Source organism: Leuciscus leuciscus, assembly GCF_965113295.1.
Source record: "Leuciscus leuciscus genome assembly, chromosome: 3".
Taxonomy (NCBI): Eukaryota; Metazoa; Chordata; class Actinopteri; order Cypriniformes; family Leuciscidae; genus Leuciscus; species Leuciscus leuciscus.
Genome location: NC_138727.1, coordinates 43,428,598 through 43,455,105, shown reverse-complemented (window position 1 = coordinate 43,455,105; position 26,508 = coordinate 43,428,598). Strand labels below are relative to the sequence as shown.

Below are 26,508 nucleotides of genomic sequence, written 5' to 3'. Positions count from 1 at the left end.
TACGCGACTACGGATGTGTTGTCCAAGCGTATCAGGACATGGTGGCCGCGGAGGTCCGGGAAAAAGCTCCTCAGAGCTTTGTAGACCGCCAGCATTTCCAGGCAGTTGATGTGCCAGGAAGAATGCCAGGTCTCCCACAGACCTCTCGCAAAGCGGCCGTCCATGACCTTGCCCCAACCAGTGAGGGAGGCATCTGTTGAAACGGTTTTCTGGCAACATGATGCTCCCAGCACCGGTCCTTGGGACAGGAACCAAGGTTTCTTCCATATGACAAGGGAACGAAGGCATCTGCGCGTTACCCTGATCATACGGAACGGATTTCCCCTCGGGGAAAACCCCTTGGCTCTCAACCACCACTGTAGGGGTCTCATGTGTAGCAGGCCAAAAGGTATGACGTTGGACGCTGCTGCCATGAGCCCCAGCAGTCTCTGAAACTGCTTCACAGTGAGGTTGCGGCCTAGCTTCACTCTGGAGACCATCGCCCGTATGGACTCAACGCGCGCAGGAGACATTTGTGCCCGCATCGTCGTGGAGTCCCATACAACTCTCAGGAACATAGTCCTCTGGGAGGACGTCAACACACTCTTTTTCGTGTTGAGTCTCAGCCCCAGGCACCTGATATCGGCCAGAACGACATCTCGATGCCAACTGCCATCTCGCGCGACTTGGCCGATATTAGCCAGTCGTCGATATAGTTGAGTACACGGATGCCCTGGAGTCTCAACAGAGCCAGCGCTGCACCCATGCACTTGGTGAAGGTGCGAGGAGAGAGAGCTAGGCCAAAGGGAAGAACCCGATATTGGTATGCTTTGCCCCCGAAAGCGAACCTCAGGAACTTCCTGTGACATGGAAGGATGGAAATATGGAAGTATGCGTCCTTCGGATCTATCGTGACGAACCAGTCCTCGAACTGGATCTGACTCACAATGGCTGGAATTGTGAGCATCTTGAACCTGAATCTCCTCAGAGAACGATTCAAATGCCTGAGATCTATTATTGGACGCAACCCCCCAACCTTCTTGGGAACTATGAAGTACCGGCTGTAGAACCCGGACTCCCTGTCTGGCAGAGGAACACGTTCTATGGCCTCCTTGACCAACAGGGATGGAACTTCCTGTTCCATAACCCGAACCTGCTCTGGGCCGACCACAGTCCAGACCACCCCGTTGAACTTCGGGGGAGGGGAGCTGAACTGCAGTCTGTAACCCAGCTCTACAGTACGCAGGGCCCACGCAGATATATTCGGAAGGCATGACCATGCGCCGAGATAATCTACTAAGGGAACCAGCCTCTCGAGGCTGGCCTCGGGTGTCAACCGAGCCTCGTTCCCGACCCCCTGAAGCGGCTGACCGGCAGGGAGCAGTCGAGAATGATTTTCGGTGTGCGGACGCGTTCGCTGCCCAGCGCAGGTCTTTCTAAAGGCGGCTGGAGCGGCGTGCGTGCGTGGGAAATCAGTGTGGCCCGAAGCGTACTGGACGGCGGGAACACAGCACTGATTTCCCGAGAGCTCCGGGGGGAGGCGACCTTGATCGCTCCGCCCCGGGGGGGGACAGCTCTCAGTGGTCCGGCCGCAGCTAGGACCGCTTGGCGGAAGCCTTCTTTGCCTGAAGGACGGTCCTCAGATCGACCTTAGGCTCAGAAGGCTTGCCGCCAAAAACACTGGATAAGTGAAACACGGTCTTGATGGTAGGCTGAATTAAAATATCTAACTTCTTAAAGTCAGATAATATTCCATCATTTTAATTCCATAGAATTAAATGCAGCCATAATCACCAGACAATACTGTTTAATATTTATTTATACGGTTTCATAATCTACACGCTGCCTCGGCAAACGCGAGATTCGAGCCGTTACACTATATTTGGCTTTCATCCCTCGAGAAGAAAGTCAACAGGTGCGAGGTTGAAACATCCGACAGCGCACAGCCTTTTCTATGCACGTGCGCCGATATATTTCTCAATGAACACTGCCAGCACCCTCAGGAGCTGACTGTGAATGCCTCGCACCCAAACAGTATTATTTCACAGATCGCGCGTGTCCCTTTTATTGCAGACTCGTAATCTACGTGCTGCCTCGGCAAACGCGAGATTCGAGTCGTTCACAATATATTTGACTTTCATCTCTCGAGAAGAAAGTCAACGGGCGCTAGGCTGAAACACCCGAAACGCACGGCTGTGTGCGTCGAGATATTTCTCAATGAACACAGCCAGCACCCTCAGGAGCTGACTGTGCATGCCTCGCACCCACACAGAATCTTTATCGCAGAGTAGCCCCGTAACCTACGCGCTGCCTCGGCAAACGCGAGATCCGAGCCACTATAAATTCTGTATTGCAATGCAGACCTTTAAACTACGCGCTGCCTCAGCAACGCGAGATCCCAGTCACAGAATCTTTATTGCAGAGTAGACTCGTAATCTACGCGCTGCCTCGGGAAACGCGAGATCCGATCCACTAGATCTATATTGCAATGCAGACCTTATTTGGGACAATTCTTATGGGACAAACAACACCAAATAGGACAGACAGTTTCACACAGAGCGCTTGCTGAAGAGCAAAAAGCTAACGTGTGTGTGTACCGGCGTCCCTTTGTATCTTCCGGGTATGCCGTCATCTACTACGTCATGACGCAGCACCGTTCCCCAAAGTGTCGTCACGACGACGACGCAGTGCGAGTTCCCTCGAAGGCGAACTCCAGTGCTGCGTTCCAGTCCACTTTTAGACACGCACTTGCGAACTTCCCTAAGCACTTCCCCTTGGGGGAATCCCTGACGCCATTTTGAAGTGCGTTCCACTTCGTGAAGTGGACGAGGGAAGTTTATATGGACAGACCCTCGTTCCCTCGATTTTGACCGAGGGAGCGAGTCTGCTTCAAATGTACACTTCAGGCACCTATATGTCCCACAATGCAGTACGATTGTGACGTCACCACATATCTCGTCTAATCACCACCACACAGACAACTCTATGATATATTAATTATAATGTTTTAAATTTAAAACAACCCAAACACACCTATAAACATTTGGATGCTGCATTAAACAAATTATTAAAGGGAAAAAAAATTAAATAATAAATCAACTCCACTGCTGATTCCAAGTGATCAAGGGCTTAGGACGTTCCAGTTCAGCCCATTGCAGTTTCCGCCAGTAGTAGGCACTCGCAATGACGTACATCCGAGTGAACAAGACGAAGGGAAGTTAGCGAGTGAAGGGCATGACAATTTTGGACTGGAACGCAGCACAGAAGCGTAAACGAAAACTTCAGAAGCGCAAATGAAAACTCTGGAAGCGCATTTGTAAGTTCAGATCAGCGATTGAAATATGAGAAATAGTTAGCAAAACATGCAGTACGTGTATTAAAAACGAAGTAAAAAAATTTGCCTGTGATTTATTCTTTTTCAGTTTCAAAGTTATTTTAGTCAGTTTCAATTTATATTTCCATTAGTTTCTTGAAAAGCTACGTTCATTATTGGCACAAGAATAATTCCATATGCATCAAGTCAGCCACCGATCGGTCTGCGCAGAGCTGCATGAAGTCGAACAAGCCTACTTACTGATGGACAAAATCCAGTCCAGCCCAAAAATGATTATTGTTCTATCTAGACTAGCACTGATTCTTAAAGTGTGGTACGCAGGCTCCCTCTAGTGGTACGCAGAGGAATCACTGAATTTCGCACGTACGATCACACCGCTGTGATCAGTCTTGGCTGGTCCCTAGAGTGTAAAGCCTGGAACACACCAAGCCGACGCCGACGAACTAGCGCTGATGAAAGCCGACTGTGTTGTCGCCTCGCGTCGGGGTTAAAAGCTGCACTTGAACACACCGAGAGAACTACTGCCGACTGTTAGCTAGAATGCGCGTTCTGCGCCTGCGTGTAAATGAGACAACTGTCTATTTCTGCAGATATATTCGTCTATATTCGTCATTCAAAAAGGGAAACCGACGGTGCCGGCTGCAGATACACAAACCGTAAACAAAGCAGTGCGTGCTTACCGTTTTGAATATCAATCCTGCTAAACACTTTCTTTATTCCAATCCTCTCGTGTTAATATTGAAATATGCGCCAAGGAACACTCAGGTAAGATGACATATCATTAGAACAGCCTTCTATCTGTACCGTTTTGACTTTACTCGCTGTTTTGCTATTATTCTCGTGCACTGCCTCGTTCACTAAGCTGAACAGCCAATCAGAGTTCCCTCTTTCACCGACGGCCCGACGCCGATTCAACATGTCGAATCGGCCGTTACAAAGCCGACAAGGACCAATTTCAGCCGACGGTGCGGAACACACTGAGAAGATTTAGTCGGCCGACGCACGGAAACTGCCCGACGGCCGACCGTCGGCTTGGTGTGTTCCAGGCTTAAGATAACACCGGTGTGAACGGTCAGTGCATCACGTGATCATCAACTGCTAAATTCAAATGTAGGCTACTTTTGCAGTTGACTGGCGCTGAGCCAGAGACAGCGCTGTCATACATAACTTCAGTGTTTCCAACCACCACATAATGTTTATTTTAGGTTTCAGACATTTAAATTCACATAAGTAGGCTACAAAAAAAAACCCAATACATTTAGAGTTTGTAAAATACACACTGCTGTCTATGGAAGCGGCAATACTAATCCTTTCCATTATAATTAACTTAGATTACACGTTTTATTCATATCAGATACACATTGTGTAAGTAACTTTAAAGTTTACTCTATTCTTCTCCCATTTCACCGGACACTTACTTTCATGTATTTCGGGAGAAGTGGATGAATTCAGGTGTTGTTAATCCAACAGATACGATTCTCTGAACTGCGTCTGCGGCACAAACTCAGCGCATGCGATCGTCATAAAGGTGTTTAAACCACTGGCGGAGCTGTTAGCCACCCCTCTCACAACTGCTGTTTCTGTCTCTTTTTTTTATTGACAAAAATTGCGTTTTTTAAAACGCTGAACCTCTTTAAGACCACAAAAAACTTGAGACTTTTCAGACTTCACCTCAGTGCCAGGCGCAAGTCAAACGAGTGCGGAAATGTGCAAGTGCCGAATGAGCTTCAGCAGAACATCAGACAGTGATATGCACATAGTAAACTATATAGAGTCAATCTTTCTCAACTGGTGGGTTGCAAGACCGTTTTGATTAAGTCGAATAGTGTGCAGTCAACAACAAACGTAATTCTCTTTTTTTTCTGATGCTACTTTTATTTTAGAAGATGTGTGTGAAAGCTTGTGACACTTCTGTCAGATGCTGAGAAAAGGGCGTTGTCCTTATTCAGTTGGCTATCTTCGGTAAGATGAGATGTTGTCAGGCCAAATGTCAGTAAAACTAACTAACTTTCCTGTCATACGGCTGATAGCCGTTGTACTGTACTTGCGGTACGCACATCACGCGCAAATGCGGCGTAGTAGCCGAAGTTGTCGTCAATTAACTCATGTAAGAATCAAAAAGGCGATTAAAGCAGTCAAAACTGCATGCATGTATTTGTTATGCATCACATGTGTCTGGATTAAAATATTCTGCTATGTGAGATCACAATATAAGGCACAAACTGATATGTAATGTTTTAATGTCCAAATAGGCCTAAATGTGAGCACTGTGCATTTGTAGGCCTTACAGTGGTTCTCAATCCTGGTCCTGTGGACCCACAGCTCTGCACATTTTAGGGCGTTTTTCCACTGGGTTCGTTTGCTGCGGTCCGAACCCGAGTGCGCTAGTTCCCGGCGCCCCCCGCAGCGTTGGTCTGGTTTCACACTCAATTAGGGCGCTTTCACACTGGCAGTTTAGTGCGGACCAGGGCACGGTTCGCATGAAAAATCGCTAATGTGAACGCTGTCATCGGACCCGGGTGCGCACTAGAGTACCGAACCCGAGACTACCTGGAGGAGGTGGTCTGAGCTCGGTTGCTCCCGAACCGTGGTGCGGTTCGCGTTAATGTGCAAGCAACACGGACTCGGGTGCGCGCTTGTTCAGGAAGTATAGTATCCCGCGCATGCGTATCACTGTCGATATCATTGTTTGATTGCGTTTGCGATGACGTAAGATCACTGCAAACGCACCTGGGTTCGATACAACTAATTGAGTGTGAAACCAGACCAACGCTGCGGGGGGCGCCGGGAACGAGCGCACTCGGGTTCGGACCGCAGCAAACGAACCCAGTGGAAAAACGCCCTAAGTTGTATCGAACCCAGGTGCGTTTGCAGTGATCTTACGTCATCGCAAACGCACACAGAAAACGCATGGAGAATACAACTCGACTGAGCATAGCTGTAATTTGTCTGTTTTTTTGGTGCTATTATGCACAACATAGTGAGAGACAACTACGTTTATGTTCATTACATGGTGTAATTCAGCACATATCCAGGGGACGCCGTGTTTCTGCTGCTCGCAGAAGATTTTTCACTGATGCGACAGTGATACGCATGCGCGGGATACTATACTTCCTGAACAAGCACGCACCCGAGTCCGTGTTGCTTGCACATTAACGCGAACCGCGCCACGGTTCGGGAGCAACCGAGCTCAGACCACCTCCTCCAGGTAGTCTCGGGTTCGGTACTCTAGTGCGCACCCGGGTCCGATGACAGCGTTCACATTAGCGATTTTTCATGCGAACCGCTTTCACACTGGCAGTTTAGTGCGGACCGGGGCACGGTTCGCATGAAAAATCGCTAATGTGAACGCTGTCATCGGACCCGGGTGCGCACTAGAGTACCGAACCCGAGACTACCTGGAGGAGGTGGTCTGAGCTCGGTTGCTCCCGAACCGTGGCGCGGTTCGCGTTAATGTGCAAGCAACACGGACTCGGGTGCGTGCTTGTTCAGGAAGTATAGTATCCCGCGCATGCGTATCACTGTTGCATCAGTGAAAAATCTTCTGCGAGCAGCAGAAACACGGCGTCCCCTGGATATGTGCTGAATTACACCATGTAATGAACATAAACGTAGTTGTCTCTCACTATGTTGTGCATAATAGCACCAAAAAAACAGACAAATTACAGCTATGCTCAGTCGAGTTGTATTCTCCATGCGTTTTCCGTGTGCGTTTGCGATGACGTAAGATCACTGCAAACGCACCTGGGTTCGATACAACTAATTGAGTGTGAAACCAGACCAACGCTGCGGGGGGCGCCGGGAACTTGCGCACTCGGGTTCGGACCGCAGCAAACGAACCCAGTGGAAAAACGCCCTAAAAGCACCCTCATATGTCTCCTTTATCTGACACACCCAGTTCAGTTCATAGAGCTCTTTCCTAACGAGATGATGATCTGAATCAGGTGTGTTAAATAAGGGAGACATACAAACTGTGCAGAGCTGTGGGTCCCCAGGACCAGGATTGAGAACTTTTGTTTTCCTTTTTAATTTAGGTATGATAGAACTGTTGCAATTATATATTTTGAAAAAAAATATAGAAAGAAAAACTCAGAATTGGTTGAAGAGTTCATTGATTATATAAAACGCATTGAAGGTTGAATAATCTTTGGACTACAGTATTTATCTGCATGTTATCTCATCCATGAAGAGAACAAGCTATTGGATATTTTGAGAACCAGAACCAAGCTAACTGAGCAAGTTGAACTTTAGCTATAGTGTGTGCCCTTTTATTACTATTTAATTAATTTTAATATGAGGTGGTGGCTGGTGGGTAATAATAAAAAAATATAAAATTCACTCAGTATTCCATGATTCCTAATTCACTACTTTCTCAATTACAATTAAGTACAAATTAACTTTATTCAGTTGTGTAGGCACTAAAACAGTCCAATTCATTATCAAATTATTTTTTTATGATAAAATAATTAAGATCTCTGTGCCACCCCAGACTGGTTGCTGGCGGCCCTTGCCTGGCTACCCCTATTAAAAAATCCTGGCTCTGCCACTGTTTTAAACAACAAAACACTTCCACATGCACATATTTGACAATCGGAATATCAGATATTTCATGCTATAGCTAACAAATTTGTGAATATTTTGAATAAAAAGGAAATAAAAGCAGACCATCAGTCATTTAGCGCTATTGTGGCAGCGGTGTGTCACGTGACAAGCAATGACGCGTCACCTTGGAAACAATAAAGTGATTAGGCTTGTTTGACCATAGACAGTATATAAACGTGTTTGATAAAAGGACACATTACCCCACAGGTGGCCCTCTCTATACACCCAGGGTTTTTCCTGCATAGAGAATTAATAGGTGGCCGCCTCCGGACTTGTGACGTCACACTTCAGCTTTGGCCCCGCCCACTGGAGCTAATGAACAGTGACATGAGAACGAGAAAAGATCAAATCTTGAAGTGGGGGGAAAAATGTGCCGGTACTCTCTTGCATTGGCAAATTCAATTACTCATTCATAAACTGCCTTAATTCTACATAAATCAGCTGTTTGAACGAATCGTTTGAATGAATGACTCAATGACTCACTCATTAAGACGGTCGCTTGTCGCCACCTACTGGCGGTTTGATTGATTGATTGATTGATTGACTGACTGATTGATTGATTGATATCTGGATCAAGACGATATAAAACAGTAATCCAAAGGATAACATGCTAAAGTAAAATACGTATTTCCAGCACTGTCCTTGGTGTTACAAGAAACAAGAAGCAGACAAACCAGATTTAAAAAAAAAAAGGCATACAGTATGAGGAGGGGGATAAAAAAATACATAATATAAAAAAATATAAAAAATACAAAAACACTGTAAAAAACTCAATTTATCAGTAAATATTCACCTTATTCCATAAAAGTTTCTTGACCTGTGTTTTAAACATCCCTCGAGATGATAGGAGTTTTGTAGCAGTAGGCAAACTATTCCATGCCATGATACCAGTATAAAATAAAAAAAAATTTATTGCATTAGTAGCTCTAGGAACTATGCGAGAGCGGATGCTGGCCCTATTATGACTATGCTGCGTATGGACAATGGTTAAGTTAGAGCATAAATATTTGGGGGTATGACCATTAACAATGTAATAGGTACAGAATAACATTGTTTTGCAGCACTTGGAATTTGTTTTTGAGTTTCACAGTCAACCCAGAAAACCATGCAGAGCAAGCAAAATCTACATGGCATTGTATCAGAGTTAATACCAATAATTTATTTACAGAGAAATCCGAAGGCTTTGTCTTGCGATATAAAAACTTCAACTTACAGGCACATTTGGCTAAAACCTTGTCTGCAATGGATTCACCTATAAGTGATTGATCCAATGTTAAACCCAAATATGTGACACTTGATCTGAATTTCAGACCCATTACACATCACCTTTAAAGTATTTAATTTTGCCAACTTCCTTTTTGTACCAAACAGGATTGATTCAGTCTTGCCCAGATGCATAGAGAGCTTATTGTCTACTAGCCACTGATTGACAGACTCAAGCTCTATGCCAAGAGTATTTTCAATGTCTTTTACATTACAACCTGGGACAAGCAAAGCAGAATCATCAGCATATAATAGCAACTTGCACCTTACCGCAGCTGATATGTCATTTATATATACTAAAAATAACCCCAGGATCGAACCTTAGGGCACCCCGCATGTTATATTCTGTGGATCAGAGAGGGTTCCCTCAACATCACAGACTTGAGTCCTATCTAAGAAGTGAACCATATGAGTGCTGAGTTACTAAAACCCATGCACTGTAATTTAGAAATCAAAATCTTGACAGTATCGAATGCTTTTTGCAGGTCAAGTAGTAGCATACCAACATAATTCCCTTGATCAAAGTTCTTCTGACGCACATAATCGAAAAGGTGAATGAGAGGTGTGGGTAGAATATGCAGCCCTAAAGCCAGACTGGAGCTCATATAATAGATCAAGCCATGTTTAGTTTCAAAGTATCATTCTTTTCAACATTCCTTATTTGTATATTCAAAAAATATTTAAAACAATCTCATAATCTCATTTAACAGTATACAGTTGTAATTATTCAATGTAAACTAATTAATTTGATTGGTAACAACCTATCTTATCTTACAACCTAACCTATCTTCTTCTAATTGAATGTATTGATCAAATTTAAGAATTTGAAATGAAAGATAGAGCATACATTAAATAAAATTAGGGGAAATATGCCCTTTATAAAAAATTTTTTTTTTAAATCTGATAAGAGTGTTTTCCAACAGTGATGTAATGAAACATTGACAATTTAAGTTTGAAGTGAGTAAAGCCTCTGTTTAGGTTATTAAGGAAATGTAATTTTGCCAAAAGAAGAACTTTTATTTTAAATAGATGTTAATTTTAAATCAGCCTACTTCAGTGTGATATTTTACCATATTATCATACTTAACACTGAGAATTTGAATAATTGTAATGTGATGATCAGATGCAGATATCTAAATGTTTGAATATCAAAGAATATCATAGGTTTGGGTGGTTAGCGGGAGGATTATTTATTTTTAACAGTGGATTCGGGTGACTCAAAGTGCACCAGATTAATGAATTTATCTTTAAAATGTACAAAATTTTCTTCTATGAAAAATACAAATTTAATTATCATATTATTAAAATACATGATCAGGATTTTTCCACCTCAGCCTCGTTTTGAGCCAGGAAAAACCCTGACACCTTTACGCCTTTTCTTCGGTAGCTCAGCTCCGTCAGGTCATCAGCCGAATTAGGGAGGATAGATGCTCGATTTTACTCCTGGCACCCGTGGTTCATCCTGGCATTAGCAGCTTCATGGCCAATCCCTTACCCGGGAGGACATGAACACGATCTCTGAGGCTAGGGGGCTTTCTACCAGGCACCTTAATGCCCAAAAATGGTCTATTTTCGTTGCCTGGTGCTCAGCTCGGAATGTAGACCCCTTTCCTTGTGAGATTGCTCATGTTCTCGCATTCCTACAGGAGCTGGACGGCGGCGGACACACCCTGTCAACGCTCAAGGTATACACAGTACCACGCTCATATCGCTGGCCAGTCAGTTTGGAAATACGACAGGAGCCAGGAAGTTAAACCCACCTCGCCCAACAGAGTTCCATCCTGGGATCTGTCCATTGTCCTGAGGACACTTTGTGGCCCCTCCGTTCGAGCTGCTCATGACATCCGACCTTCAGCCTCTCTCGCTAAAGTGCGCCCTTCTGCTGGCTCTAGCATCGGTCAAGTGAGTTGGTGATCTGCAGGATATTTCAATGGACGATTCCTGCCTTGAGTTTGGGCCCAACGACAGCCAAGTTGTCCTTAAGCCCAGACGAGGCTTTGTGCCTAAGGTGCTTTCTACACCTTTTAGGGCACAACTTATTTCACTCTCTGTTCTCTCCTCTACTGAGGATGAACAAACGCCACACCCACTTTGCTCAGTTTGGGCCCTTAGGGTGTACATTAAGCGCTCTAGCCAGTTCAGGCAGTCAGAGCAGCTGTTTGTATACTTCAGCGGCCACTCTAAGGGGCTGCCAGTTACGAAGCAGAGACTATCCCATTGGATAGCGCAATGCGAGTGAACCGTATCAAATGGGTTCCTAACATGGGAACAGTGTGAGCTTCGTTGAAAAATGTTATCGTTTAAAAAATGCTCGCAACGTTTATTTCTTCTTAGACAACTTAGTGGCCATGGAGTTAGTCAGCATATTTTAGAACTTGTGTACAAATCCATTTTAGAGAGTGTATTAACTTTTCATCTCCCTGCATGGTATGATCACTTAAACTGCAGATCTAAGAACAAACTCACCAGAATTGTGCCAATGGCAAGCAAAATAGTCGGCAGTTCACAGCACAACTTTATGCTGAAAGAAGCTTCTTTATGCTTTATTATTCGCAAAGAAGAAGGCGAAGATTATTCTTGCAGATAATTATCACCTTCTCTTTAGTCAATTTGAGCCCCTGAAATCAGGTAGGTGCAACTTAATCCTTCTAGTGCAGGGGTGCCCAATCCTGCTCCTGCCGATCGACTGTCCTGCACAGTTCATCTCCAACCCTAATCAAACACACCTGCCTTTAATTTTCAAGTGATCCTGAAGACCTTAATTGGTTGCTTCAGGTGTGTTTGATTAGGGTTGGAGATGAACTGTGCAGGACAGTCGATCGGCAGGAGCAGAATTGGGCACCCCTGTTCTAGTGAATAAAATGTGTTTAAAGGGGTCATATAATGCCATTTTTGTACAAGTTATTATGATTCTTTAGGGTCTAAATGAAAAGTTTGTAATACACTTTAATAAAAAATTCTCATTAGTATTGTAAGAAAACACTAATTTTACCTGGTCAAAAACAGCTCTGTTTTCAGCACGCCATTTAAGTGCATGTGTCTTTAAATGATAATGAGCTTTGCTCACCCCGCCTCTCTGTTCTGTGCGTACACAGTTTGTAATAACACAATAACCATAACGCGTTGTTCATTATAAACTTGGGATTATGAATTATATTGAGAACATGAACATGGCATAGAAAACATGCCCTAATGTACCCTGAGTGTAAACCTTAGCCGCATTCATCGTGAAGCGTGCAAGCGATTTACAAAGATTAATATAAAAAAAATATATAAAAAAAAAAAAAAAAAAAAAATGTTTCCTTTCCCTTTGAAACATCACTTATCAGGCTTATGCTACTCTGAATAATACCTGAACTTCGTATTTTGAGCACTTCCTGCGTTGTTGTTGCTTTTGCCTCTTTATGATGACTCGCTGAATTTAGTCCTAATTTGTAAGTCGCTTTGGATAAGGGCGTCTGCTAAATGACTAAATGTAAATGTAAATGTAATATAAAGGTTATTATAAAATGGTTAGTTCCAATCCTTGATTCTGATTGGTCAATAGCTGTGCTTTATTCACGATAAAACACGGCTATGACCGCTTCACCCAATGGTTCTATGTATCACTACAACACCCCTAGCAACCACTCTTAGCAACTTAAACACATGTGTGATCTCATTGATATTGTTCATTTGTATTGTGTGGCAACCGTTTTATAAAAGCAATAAGGTACTTATTGCTTACATAAAACGTTACACTGACTTCTTCTGGAGGTGCAGCAGGAACACGAATAGTTGGTACCGATCCTTTTTTCAGGAGCAGCTTCTTAGCAAAACCAGCTTTATACTGACCCTCCTTTATAAAGCAGTCTGGTGAGAAATGATTCGCGCAAACATGAAAGCATTGACGTTGATCGTGGGGAATATTCCCTTCGAAAACAAAACTCAGCCACTGCGTCTTCAGCGGTTCGGATTTAGGAACATCAAAATGACTGCTGTGTTCCTTATTACTCCCAAGAACAGAACACCACAATCGCTTAGAATCCATTCTGCTCCAAGCGTATCAACAATGTCCGCGCGGACTATGATGACAGCTCGCTCAGGGCGGGTCACACGGTCAGAAGGCTCGATTTGAGACGGGAAAACATATAAGGAGATTAAAAAAAGACCACTGGATGGATTTTTATCATTAAAATGATGGTTGTGTACAGGCACTGCCAACACACATTTCAGTACAATCAACTTGTAAAAGTGCATGTACCATTATATGACCCCTTTAAGAGGTATTTTATTCCAATTATTAAAATTCTTAACTCTGCAAGTGATTGATAAACCAAGTGGCATGAACTGTATTTTTATATCTATGTAATGTGAATCTGTCTGTGTTTTTGTTTTGTTTTTGTTTTTGTTTTCTTACTACTGCCTGCATAGTTATTTCATGTGCTGGTGGGCCAAATACAATTTTCCACCTTTGTGGACAATAAACACATACAATACAATACAACATAACTAACATAACCTCGGTTCGCTGAGATAATTGGAAGGAGCATTGCGTAGCTTTCGTAGCCATAATTCTGACTAAAAATGGCTTTCAGCGCAACCCAAATAGGCAGTCTGCCTCGCCCGTTTTGGCGGGCTGAAGTAATAAGAAAAAAAAAATATATATATATATATATATATATTTTTTTTTTTTTTCTACAGTGTGAACATTGAGATGCCTGAATGTTTTTTTTAAAGTATTTGCCGTGTTGTAGGTGGGTCAATGACGTGACGCCTACATTTTCTGTCCGATTGCATTTTTTCAGCCAAAAATGGTTTTAAATGCATAAAAAGATACTGTATATTTGTAGTAGCCTACCTCTCCCATGTATGTACTCACTTTAACTTTTCAAAAACCTTTACTTATTTTTTTATTTTTTTTGTTATTTAAAGTGTCAAAACATCATGTGGTGCGACCGTCCGGCCATAACTTCTGTTTTGAAAACGTCTTTGAAATTACTCTGAATTTATTCAAATTTATTTTCTGCACTATTTGGCATGATTTCCAAAATGTTTTGTAATCCTTTAAAAAAATTCAAAGCATTTGTATTTATATTTCCATCATAATATACAAACAAACTTTGTCCGATGATGTCCATTTTATGAAATATCATGTGGTGCGACCATCAAGGAACTACAATTTTGGGACTTTTATGTTGAAAACTATTCAAACACAGGAAGTTACATAATAAACCAATTTACCAAGGACCCATGGAAGCAGCAAGCAGGTTTGTAATTCTCTCAAATTGAAAAAAAAAAAAAAACTTTGTAATGGTTGGTATGTAGTTGCCACATTTGGGTGTCATGTGGTATGACCTCAAAAAAAAAATTTAATATTAAAGTTATTTCTACAAATATATATTTTTTATTATAAATTTCATAGTGACCTTTTTTGGCAAGCTAGCTTGTTTTGTTTAGGTGGCCAATTCTGTGCCTGTAAATTTTGACTGAAGTTGAAAATATCATGTGGTGCGACCAAATATCATGTGGTGCGTCCACTGCAGACTGTTTTCCATGATAGATATATATCCTAGATTGGCAGTTTTATGCTTTTATATTTAATTGACGGTTTATATAAAAAAAGTACTTTACATTAGTATCATTTGGAATAGATTTGTATGCAATTTGGGATATATTTTTATATATTTCAGACAGTTTATGTTTACTCTTTGTACAATATGAGAAAAAAAAAAAAAAAAAAAATTAGAGCATGTAATTTCAGTTTACTAATAATGTACAAGTATTTATTCTTGCCTATTTATTTGTTTTAAACTATTTTAATCTATTTTACCAGATGCCACTGCCATGCGAAAAAATGCTGACCCTGCAGCAAGAGGAGAAGAGTGAAATATTATTACAGTTTAAAATATCTGTTTTCTATGTGAATATATAGTAAACTGTAATTTATTCTTGTGATCAAAGCTGCATTTTCAGCATCGTTAATCCAGTCTTCAGTGTCACATGATCCTTCAGAAATCATTCTAATATGTAACCCTAGACCACAAAACCACTCAATGAGTCAATGTCACATGGGTAAATTTTTTGACATTGAGATTTATACATCATATGAAAGCTGAATAAATAAGCTTTCTATTGATGTTTGATTTGTTAAGATAGAACAATATTTGGCCGATACAACTGAAAATCTGGAATCTGAGGGTGCTACAAAATCGAAACATTGAGAAAATCGCCTTTAAAGTTGTCCATTTATGTTTGCGATATTGCTATGTTCACTCACAAAAATAAATGTTTATAAATTTATTGTAGGACATTTACAAAATATAAAACATGATCTTTATTTAATATCCTAATGATTTTTGGAATAAAAGAAAAATCGATAATATTGACCCATACAATGTATTGTTGGCTATTGCCACAAATACCCTGTGCGACTTGTGACTGGTTTTGTGATGCAGGGTCACTAATGATTTGCTGCTCAAGAAACATTTCTGATTATTATCAATGTTCATATTTTTTTGGAAACTGTGATACATTTTATATGTCAGGATTATTTGATGAATATAAAGTTCAAAAGAACAGCATTTATTTGAAATAGAATCTTTCGTAACATTATAGCCTGCGCCTGAATGTGACACTGAATGTGTCCTTGATTAATAAAAGTATTAATTACTTAAAAAAAAAACTATTGACCCCAAATGTTACCTGTATACAATACTTTTATGACATAATTTATATCTATAACATTATTATTTGTTAGAAAGAAATTCTAAGTCAAGTTAAATTAAATGGTGCACGTGTGTTTGTGATGTGATTTTTATATTAAAAAAAAATGTTTATAAAATGTTTATGTTCAGGAAAATTCTGTGAAATTTGTATAAAATCTGGTTTAAATCTATTTTTTTGTATAAAATGTATTGTTCATTGATCTCTTTAAATAGATTTTTAACTAAGGTCTTCGTGTCATTTGGAGCGACCACTTATCATGTGGTGCAACCAATAAAAGCAATCACTGTATTAAATTTAAAATAAAATATCTTATTTCTGTGGCTGAAATATGAATCACTGATACAGTATGCTTTAGTAAATTATATTTTTAAAACATTTATTATCAGTTTTATGTGATTTACAGGAAAAATAAGTCTGTTAACTAGATTTAAGAAGGCAACTCAGAAATTATAGAACAAAAAATGAGATCATTATTTACAAAAACTCAAAAGAAATGCAAATACTTGGTTTCTAAACACTTTAATTACTAAGAACTTGTAAAAAAAAAATTAAGCATGTTAAGGAAATTAATTAATTTTAAGATAAATCACGGTCGCACCACATGACATTTTTTAAGGCTACGGACAATTCATCTAGATGTAAAAACACTAAAATCACTTAAATAAATTTTTTTTAATGAATTTAGGTGTACACAACATCCTTAATGTTTGAACAATTGCAACAGGTATTATTTTTTTTTTTTGTATTTTAAAATTGGCCTGTCGAAAATCCTTATACGTCATTGACCCAGGTACATTATAATAGACATCCAGTTTAATATAGTATCTACAGACCTACATTACTCTGCATTGTGAAGAGCCAGCGTCAAGGTCCAGCACACTTCTGAATGGTTGGTGCCAGGTTTCATAATGCATTTCGAAATAGTAGGTGTCACTTTATAATGTTTTGTGGCATTTTCTGTAATGCTAGTTTACAATACCTAAAAAAATCGTCTGGTTCCTGTTGTTCCACCACAACTCTGCTTTTAACTAGATGTACCGCATCGCGGTACAAAATATGACCGCCGCTCAGGCCTGCACTGGCTTTCCACAAAAATAAATGACGTGGAGTAATTTGGCTGTATTGCGTGTTTATGTATATACCTAAAAAAAGTAATAGTATGTGCATGTCTGTCTGTGTGTGTGTGTGTGTGTGTGTGTGTGTGTGTGTGTGTGTGTGTGTGTATGTGTGTGTATTTGTGTATGTGTGTGTCTGTGTGTGTGTGTGTGTGTGTGTGTCTGTGCGTGTATGTATGTGTGCGTACATGTGTGCGCGTGTGTGTTTGTGTGTGTGTGTGTGTCTGTGCATGTGGATTTGTATGTGTGTGTATGGGTGTGTGTCTGTGCGTGTGGATGTCAGTGTGTGTGCATGCTTGCGTTTGTTTGTATTCCTGCATGTGTGTGTGTGACAGTATCATCCTAAACCAGCAACCCTTCGCTCAACAGCACCATCTACAGGCCGATGAGTGTACAGTCACTAAATGTGCACATAAATGAATTTATTTTATACCCCCCCATGGATGAAATTCTACAAAACTTAGCAGAGGATACCCCCAGAGGTTGTCAAGTTAATCATACACATGAAATATGGTGCAGTTCTGAACATCTCCACTGAAGATAGGGGCGATTAAAGCAGAATAATATTGCATTTTCATTTTTTATGGGAGGGGCGCAAATCACAAATGAGTGATTATGGGCTAGGTTGATGTGCCATAAAAATTTCTTCATCCTCGGTGCCACGGTTCAGGTAGTTATTTAGGAAAAACTGAATTTTTTGGGGTTTGGGGGGGCCCAGCGCGGGGGGGGAGTGGCCCCCGGGGACCAAACGAAATTTTTCCTTAGAAGTCTAGTGGGGCTACATGCCCACCAAATTTCATGTTCCCCGGTGTTTCGGTGTCCCTGGTATCGTTGACGAAAAATTTAAGGGGGCCCCAGCGCGGGGGGGGGGAAGTGGCCCCCGGGGACCAAACGAAATTTTCCGTAAAAGTCTAGTAGACCAACATACCATAAAAATTTCTTCATCCTCGGTGCCACGGTTCAGGTAGTTATTTAGGAAAAACGGCATTTTTTTGGGTTTGGGGGGGCCCAGCGCGGGGGGGGAGTGGCCCCCGGGGACCAAACGAAATTTTTCCTTAGAAGTCTAGTGGGGCTACATGCCCACCAAATTTCATGTTCCCCGGTGTTTCGGTGTCCCTGGTATGGTTGACGAAAAATTTACGGGGGCCCCAGCGCGGGGGGGGGGAAGTGGCCCCCGGGGACCAAATTAAATTTTTCCGTAAAAGTCTAGTAGACCAACATACCACAAAAATTTCTTCATCCTCGGTGCCACGGTTCAGGTAGTTATTTAGGAAAAACTGAATTTTTTTGGGTTTGGGGGGGCCCAGCGCGGGGGTGGAGTGGCCCCCGGGGACCAAACGAAATTTTTCCTTAGAAGTCTAGTGGGGCTACATGCCCACCAAATTTCATGTTCCCCGGTGTTTCGGTGTCCCTGGTATCGTTGACGAAAAATTTACGGGGGCCCCAGCGCGGGGGGGGGAAGTGGCCCCCGCGGACCAAACGAAATTTTTCCGTAAAAGTCTAGTAGACCAACATACCATAAAAATTTCTTCATCCTCGGTGCCACGGTTCAGGTAGTTATTTAGGAAAAACTGCATTTTTTTGGGTTTGGGGGGGCCCAGCGCGGGGGGGGAGTGGCCCCCGGGGACCAAACGAAATTTTTCCTTAGAAGTCTAGTGGGGCTACATGTCCACCAAATTTCATGTTCCCCGGTGTTTCGGTGTCCCTGGTATCGTTGACGAAAAATTTAAGGGGGCCCCAGCGCGGGGGGGGAAGTGGCCCCCGGGGACCAAACTAAATTTTTCCGTAAAAGTCTAGTAGACCAACATACGATAAAAATTTCTTCATCCTCGGTGCCACGGTTCAGGTAGTTATTTAGGAAAAACTGCATTTTTTTGGGTTTGGGGGGGCCCAGCGCGGGGGGGGAGTGGCCCCCGGGGACCAAACAAAATTTTTCCTTAGAAGTCTAGTGGGGCTACATGCCCACCAAATTTCATGTTCCCCGGTGTTTCGGTGTCCCTGGTATCGTTGACGAAAAATTCAGTAAGGTGACAAAAAAAAAAAAAAAAAAAAACTTTGACAATCCCTATATGACCGGCTAGCTACGCTAGCGGCGGTCATAATAAATACTGTGTGCACATAAACCTGTCTGTCTCCTCCTGTGTTTGTGACAGAAGACCAGACCATCATGCAAAGTCCTGTTGGAACCAGCATGGAACATGTGCAGGCGGTTCAGCAAACTCTCCCCTCTGCACCACCCGCTCCTTCGCCACCTGCCTCTGCCAGTCCCGTGGCCCGACCAGCGACATACAACGTGAGGCGGAAGATTGCAGTGGGTTCCTTCTACAATGTTCGCTATATTTGAGATGCAACCACAGCTTTTCTCCACCAAACGGGCTTGTATCGCCTTCATGGTTTCCCTGCTATCCGGACGCGAACTCCATTGGGCCCAATCCATCTGGCACGCCAACGGCCTGGTTACGACTTCATTGACTTCAACAGTCACTACAAGGAAGTCTTTGGTCAAACCACCTCAGAATTATCTGTTCATGATCAGCTATTCAACTGCCATCAAGGTAATACTTCTATGAATACTTATGCTCTGCAGTTCCGCACGTTAGCGGCATCTAGCGGTTGGAACGAGACAGCCCTGTTAACAGCCTTTTGCCAGGGTCTGAACCCGGAAGTGCGCCACCAAATGGTAATTTATGACGACATCGTCGGTTTGGAGAGTTTCATTCAGAAAGCTGTGCGAATCTCTCAACGTCTTTCAGCCCACTCATTTGATCAACCCGCTTCGCATCCTCCACTCATCTCTCCATCTTTCGCCCTTCCAGCACCAGAACCCATGCAGGTAGACACTTACCATCTGTCCAACGCTGAGCGTCAAAGAAGACTAACACAGCACTTGTTGTGTCTGTATTGTGGGGGAGAAGGTCATATCATCACCAACTGCCCGATATGACCACCACGCCCAGCGGTGAGTACCATCCAGTTTCTGCTCAAAGTTGCACCTCTCACTCGCACGCCTGTCCAAATTCTAACCCCAAAACTTCTCGTTTCAGCGCAAGCGCTCATCGACTCCGGGTCTGCTGGAAACTTCATCTCTCATCAAATTCTCCAAAGACTCCAAACGCTGCTCACAAGAATTATCCATTCACACCATCCTCGGCAAGCCGCTGGGCCGTGGTCATGTCCGCCACTTCTCCCACAGTCACGCTACGTGTCGGCTGCCTGCATGATGAGAAGATTTCGTTCTTGGTGCTGGAAGGATCCACCGCTGACATCATCCTGAGACGCCCCTGGATGGCCCAGCACGAGCCCACCGTCAATTGGAACTCTGGAGAGATTCTACAATGGAATGATTTCAGAACTGTCTGTCATCTGTGATCAAACTGTCTTCACGTCAAACATCTCTCAAAATATTCATCCAGTCTCCAGTTGAACTCCACCTCCGTCGAAAGCCCAGAGACCGAGAGTAAAACTGAAATCCCTCTAGAGTGCCGGGCGTTCCAGGATGTATTCAGCAAGCGGTTGGCAACCCTTCAACCACCTCATCGGCCATAGGACTGTGCCATCGACCTGCTGCCTGGGGCTACTCCACCTAAGGGTGAGGTCTACCCACTGTCCATCCTGGAACAGAAGGTCATGGAGGAGTACATTCAGGAGGCTCTCAAACAACGTTTCATCCGTCCGCCTGCCACATCCAGCTTCTTCTTCCTGGCCAAGAAGGATGGGGGCTTGCGGCCGTGCATCGACTACCGGGCCCTTAACACACAGATTGTTAAATACAGTTATCCTCTTCCTCTGGTCCCTGCCACGTTGGAACAACTCCGTGGGGCTCACATCTTCTTCAAGCTGGACCTGCGGAGTACCTAAAACCTCATTCGAATAAGCAAGGGTGACGAATGGAAGACGGCGTTCATCACTCCGGCAGGCCACTATGATTACTAGGTGATGCTGTATGGCCTGTCCAACCCATCCTCCGTATTCCAGGTTTACATGAATGAAGTGTTCCGGGAGTACCTCCCTCCAACGCGTCTTCATCGTCTACATCGACGATATCCTGTTCTCCCCCCTGGAACCTGGCCGAACAACGCCACCACATGACGCAGGTCCTCAAGAAGCTGAGAGAACACTACCTCTATCTCAAGTTGGAGAAGTGCAAGTTCTACACACCATCTGTCCAGCTCCTTGGGTACATCATTGACCAACAGGGTATCCAGATAGACCAGAGGAATGTGGACATCATCCACAACTGGCCCCAACCTGTCACCGTCAAGGAACTCTTACTCTTCCTAGGCTTCGCCAACTTCTATCGCAGGTTCATCCGGAATTACAGTCTCCTCAGCTCACCTCTCACCTTGATCCTCAGGAACCGGCCCAAGTCTGTGTCCTGGAACCCCTTGGCCACCGAAGCTTTCCAACATCTGAAGGATGCCTTCACGACCGCTCCAATCCTGGTACATCCCAATCCAGAACTCCCATTCGTGGTCGAAGTCGATGCGTCTACCACCGGGGTTGGAGCGGTGTTATCCCAGCGGCAGGGTGAGCCTCCTCGACTCCATCCATGTGCCTTCTATTCCAAGAAGCTGTCCCCAGTGAAGCAGAACTACGACATTGGAAATCGTGAGCTGCTCGCCATCAAGCTCTTTGGAGGAATGAAGACACTGGCTGGAGGGAGCTCATCACCGATTCAAGGTCATCACCGATCATTCATCACCGATTCATTCATCACCGATTCATTCATCACCGATCACCGTAACCTAGAGTATCTCCGAGAGGCCAAGCGGCTCAACCCACGACTAGACCGTTGGGCGCTATTCTTCACACGGTTCAATTTCACCGTTAACTACCGACACAGTACTAAGAATTGCAAGGCGGATGCCTTGTAGCGTGGTCACATAAGGGAAAGCTTATTTGTATTAATTGACTGAGATTAAGTTTGGTGTTATTTTAACTACTTTTCCCTGTATTCTGTATTTGCCTTAACTGTTGTATATTTGACCACGATCCCTGTTCTCGCGATAGTATCTCGTGTCTTCATGTCACGTGAGGTTCCTGTCACCCAAACAGGAAAATACTATTGCTGATGTCATCAATATCATACACTTGCATAACTTTTTTGAGCTCACACATGAGAAGTGGCATGTGAATGTGAGCAACATTCTACATTTTATTAACAAAAATATTATTAACAATAATCAAATTATCAAGAATATTTTGCCTAGCAATCATTAATTTATTTGACTTGCATTATCTAAAGTAGCTATTTCTCTAGTTTAATTTGATGCTTTCCATTCATGCTAACTTCAAACCCACATGCTAAAAACAGTAAGCTAAGTTATGACTGTTAGAGGTGGGGATAGTTGTAACAGTTAATTAAAAATGTTACAACCAACCCCTTATGATAATTCCAGTTATCAATCACATCCCCTGTTAATATAAAATCATGAGGTTTTTTTTTTTTTTTACATTGAGGAATTTATAGTAAATAATATGTTTCCATCATAGTTTATTCAAGTCTTCTTGTCTGCCTCAATTGAGCACATACATTTTTTGTGCACATTTTTTGAATTTATGCACATCTCTGTATTTCCATACAGCGTTTTTTATGTGATTATGTGATTTTTTTATGTCCAAAAATTCACATAAATTATGTGGATGGCAACATAGTGACTGAACTGTTATGTGACAGGAATACAGTAGGCCTACACTCAAACACACACAGCAATCGTTTTTGTGCTAGATTTAAAGTCCTTAAAGAAATACAATTTTTGCCTTAAAGAAATACAAATTGTTGCTTTAAATTGCTCACTTTATTCAAAACTGGTTATACAAATGTACATACATTTAGATTGTCTGGATCTTATTTCAGCAAATCACCTCTCATTGCTACATCTATGCCAAGCCTGTGTTACAACTCACCCCAGTAGTGGGTTAGGTTGTAACAACGGAACTCTTTGTGTTTGACATTAACTCACATAATTTGTGATGTACATGCCCATGCTGTGAGTTATATTTGTAGCTGACAAATTCCGTGTATCAAATTTTTGAGAGATATATAGCACAAACAACCATGCACTGAGTTACTGATGCTCAAACAAAATGTGTTACTTCCATCCCCGGTCTCCCCTACTCCAAAATCCCGTACAAATGAGAATTGTCCATTTTGATTTCATTCCGACATCCAGAATACTGATCTCTGACCCTTGTTCATCTCGGTCTCTTCAAAAACGATAAGGAGAGTTATGTGTGCGTGGCACAAAGCGAGAAGGGTTTGGCAATTAGTTGTGCGTATAAACGCCTATACTGCAACACTTGTGTGGAAGTCTCCGCCCCGCACATCTCTACGGGCCTTTTATTTTCGATCAATCATTCCGCGCACGTCCGTGTGTGTTCATTCACACATCCGTGTGTTTAGACCTCATGGCTGCGTGGCGCGCGCTCGCATGCACGCACACACGCAACTGTTTGCTTATTGTATGACTTTTTTTTTCGTGACTGAATCATAGAGGATAGTGGGAGTTTTATTGAATAAGGGAGCAGACAGAAGGGGGGGAGAGAGCGAGAGAGAGAAAAAGAGAGTGAGAGGGAGGGAGGGTTTGGATGTGTCCATACAGGCTGCGGAGTGTTTATTTATTTGTGCTAGATACCCTTTTTCTTTCTTTCTTATTATTTTTCAACTGATTTTTTTCCAAAATGAGGTTGAAGGTTGGATTCATCCTTCGAAGTGTACTGGTCATCGGCACATTTTTGGGGCTGGTTTTGCTTTGGTCTTCCCTGACACCGAAGGCAGGCGACGATAACCCGTTCGCTGGCGTAGTGGTAAAGTATCACTTTAATGGCCGTTAGTTATCTGGAGACGAGAGTGTTTTCGCTGTGTTTGCTGTTAATTTCACCATGTTTTAGTATTCAGGAGGGTCGGCTAGCATGATGATTAGCATGCTAACTGCTGCGGTTGTCATGGAGATGAGCAGCGAGAACTGACCGATGAATTGAATCAGACACAGGACGTTTTTATTAATCTTGAGAAGTATTGAAATATGTATTTCCATTTAAAATAAACTCAAAACGCAGATATGGATGTCAGCTACTAGCATAGAGAGCTAAATGTCGCTGTCAGTGTCTACATCATAAGTAACTGTTAGCAGCAAATTCAGCGAAAACCCGGAAGGTCGTTTCTGTTGTTATGGTTGATACACGCATAATTAATTTAAAATAGCAGTTATTTAATATAAACATTTAATGTAAAATATATATATATATATTTAGGTGATCAGTCTCTAGATGGTTTGCTGTATCAGTAACGTTACTGATTATGGACTAATGGTGTCTTCGAAATCGAATAGGTGGTCGATATGCTAGCAGACTGAATTAAATGATCAGCTCGAGATGAATAAGTGTAACTTACATGGACACACATTTCTTTGCTTTCAGAAGAGATTGCACAGAAATGCAAGTGACACGTGGCACATTGACACCTTTCTGTCAACACCAGTCTGGTGTAGTTTGGCTTCTATGGAATAAATGATCGCGGATTTATTTGCACTGCTTTTGTACGGAGCATACATTATTTGTACAGAGTTTCTTCTTTGTTTACTCATTTCACCTCAGGTTGTCTTTTGCGTAATGGGTGCTTATGTAGGCTAAATGTTTACTTGAAAGTGTTTGTCTGTAAACCTGTCATTTGAAATTGGGAAATTTAGGAAATTGAGCTTACATTCGAAGAGGGGGAAAAACACCTTAATGTTATTCAGAGGCTTAAACTGAGCAAAAATAAGCAATTTGGTTCAGTTTCTATTTAGATGGTCAAAAAGTAATATGAAATTCTGATAGCTTGTAAATCAGTGAGGTTTTATGACAGTATAGCAATTAGCAAACTACAGTAAATGTCCATCTTGAAATATTATTACTGTAAATGGTTAGTTCACCCAAAAATGAAAATTATCCCATAATTTATTCACCCTCAACCATCCTAGCTGTATGATTTTCTTCTTTCAGCCGAACACAATAGGAGTTGTATTAAACATATCCTGGCTCTTTATAATGGGAGTAAATGGTACCAATTTTTTTGAAGCCCAAAAAAGTGCATCGTGCTTTTTTTGGCTTAAAAAATTGTACCACTAACATTCTCACATTATAAAGCTTGGAATATAACTCCAGTTGTGTTAGGCTGAAAGAAGAAAATCATATAGGCCTACACCTTAGATGGCTTGAGGGTGAGTAAATTATGTGATAATTGACATTTTTGGGTTAACTAACCCTTTAACAACATAAACGCTATTGTTACGTTTACTTTATTAAAATCATTAAAGAATTCACATCAAAAAGTGTAAAATCGTGTGTACCACAACCTGTAGGGGAGCATTTCAATGGAATTGTACTTGCTAAAAAAGTATGAACTATCAGCCAGAGAGCAGAAAGCATGTAGTAGATATGGCTTTATAGGGTTAACGTCTAACAACAAATTTGTCTCATTTCATAGGTAGGAAGAGATGCAGATAAACTTCTGCAGCCCATCCCTCCCAATAATGACATCGCTGACCAGTTCAAGCCAGTTGTTCCTTGGCCCCACGTTGAAGGAGTTGAGGTCGATCTTGAGTCTATCCGCCAGAAAAATGGTGACAAGCCAAACCCTGAATTAAGAGCCCAGAACCAGCAGAATGTCATTCAAAAGCAATACGTCACCTTTAAGCCCCACACCAATGTTTTTAGCGAACCTGTGTTGAAGAAAGGGATTCTGGGCAACTTTGAACCTAAAGAACCTGAGCCTCAGGGGTCCCCGGGCGGACCAGGAGAGGGGAGCAAACCGTTTGTGTTGGGACCTGAGTACAAAGATGCGGTTCAGGCCAGCATCAAGGAATTCGGATTTAATATGGTAGCCAGCGACATGATCTCCTTGGACCGAACTGTCGGTGACTTGCGGCATGAAGAGTGAGTATGACGACGCACGTCACTCGGATTTCAGAATTTATTTGGGTGTGTGTGAGGGGAGAGTGTGGGTGTGGTAGCAACCTCTGTTTTTTGTTGTTTTTTTGGCAATGTTTTGTTTTGGTGTTTTGCTTCATTAGACATTAACCAGTTGGTCCTATTTTGTTTCAGGATGTATTTGACTACAGTAGGCTATCTATTTAAAACATAATTTACATTTATTTTTTAGATGCTCAGATCACACACTATAGACAGTCAGGTTTGACATGTTGACTTTCTGAGTTATTTTTGTCATCACACCCAGAAAGATGAAAACGATAAGGACACGCCTTTTCAAACAAGTTATTTCAGTGGCGTAATAAAGGAAGAAAAACGTCCTTTTGAGCCACGTCATTTTCCATTTCTCCTTTATTCGGTACACACACACACACACACACACACACACACACACACACACACACACACACACACACACGCGCGCGCGCAAACACAAAAAAAACTATGGTAATCCTTCATTTCTCACATAATTTTTGTCAGGTAAGACCATTGAACATAGAAGTTCCTTGGTGTACCATGTATTGTAAACACCATGTA

General features: G+C 42.3%; 1 protein-coding gene across 3 annotated transcripts in view; it reads left to right on the top strand.

The window, feature by feature from the left end:
- The first annotated feature begins 23,349 nt into the window (after positions 1 to 23,349).
- galnt7 (UDP-N-acetyl-alpha-D-galactosamine: polypeptide N-acetylgalactosaminyltransferase 7) overlaps positions 23,350 to 26,508 on the top strand; it is a 28,177-nt gene continuing 25,018 nt past the window's right edge. For 2 of the 3 annotated variants that reach the window (XM_082163435.1, XM_082163436.1), the window contains exons 1-2: positions 23,350 to 23,808; positions 25,469 to 25,917. In XM_082163435.1, the coding sequence (XP_082019561.1) occupies positions 23,683 to 23,808; positions 25,469 to 25,917 (575 nt within the window). In that variant the 5' untranslated portion in view covers positions 23,350 to 23,682. The remainder of the gene's footprint in view (positions 23,809 to 25,468; positions 25,918 to 26,508) is intronic. The other variant, XM_082163434.1, reaches the window with a different exon arrangement.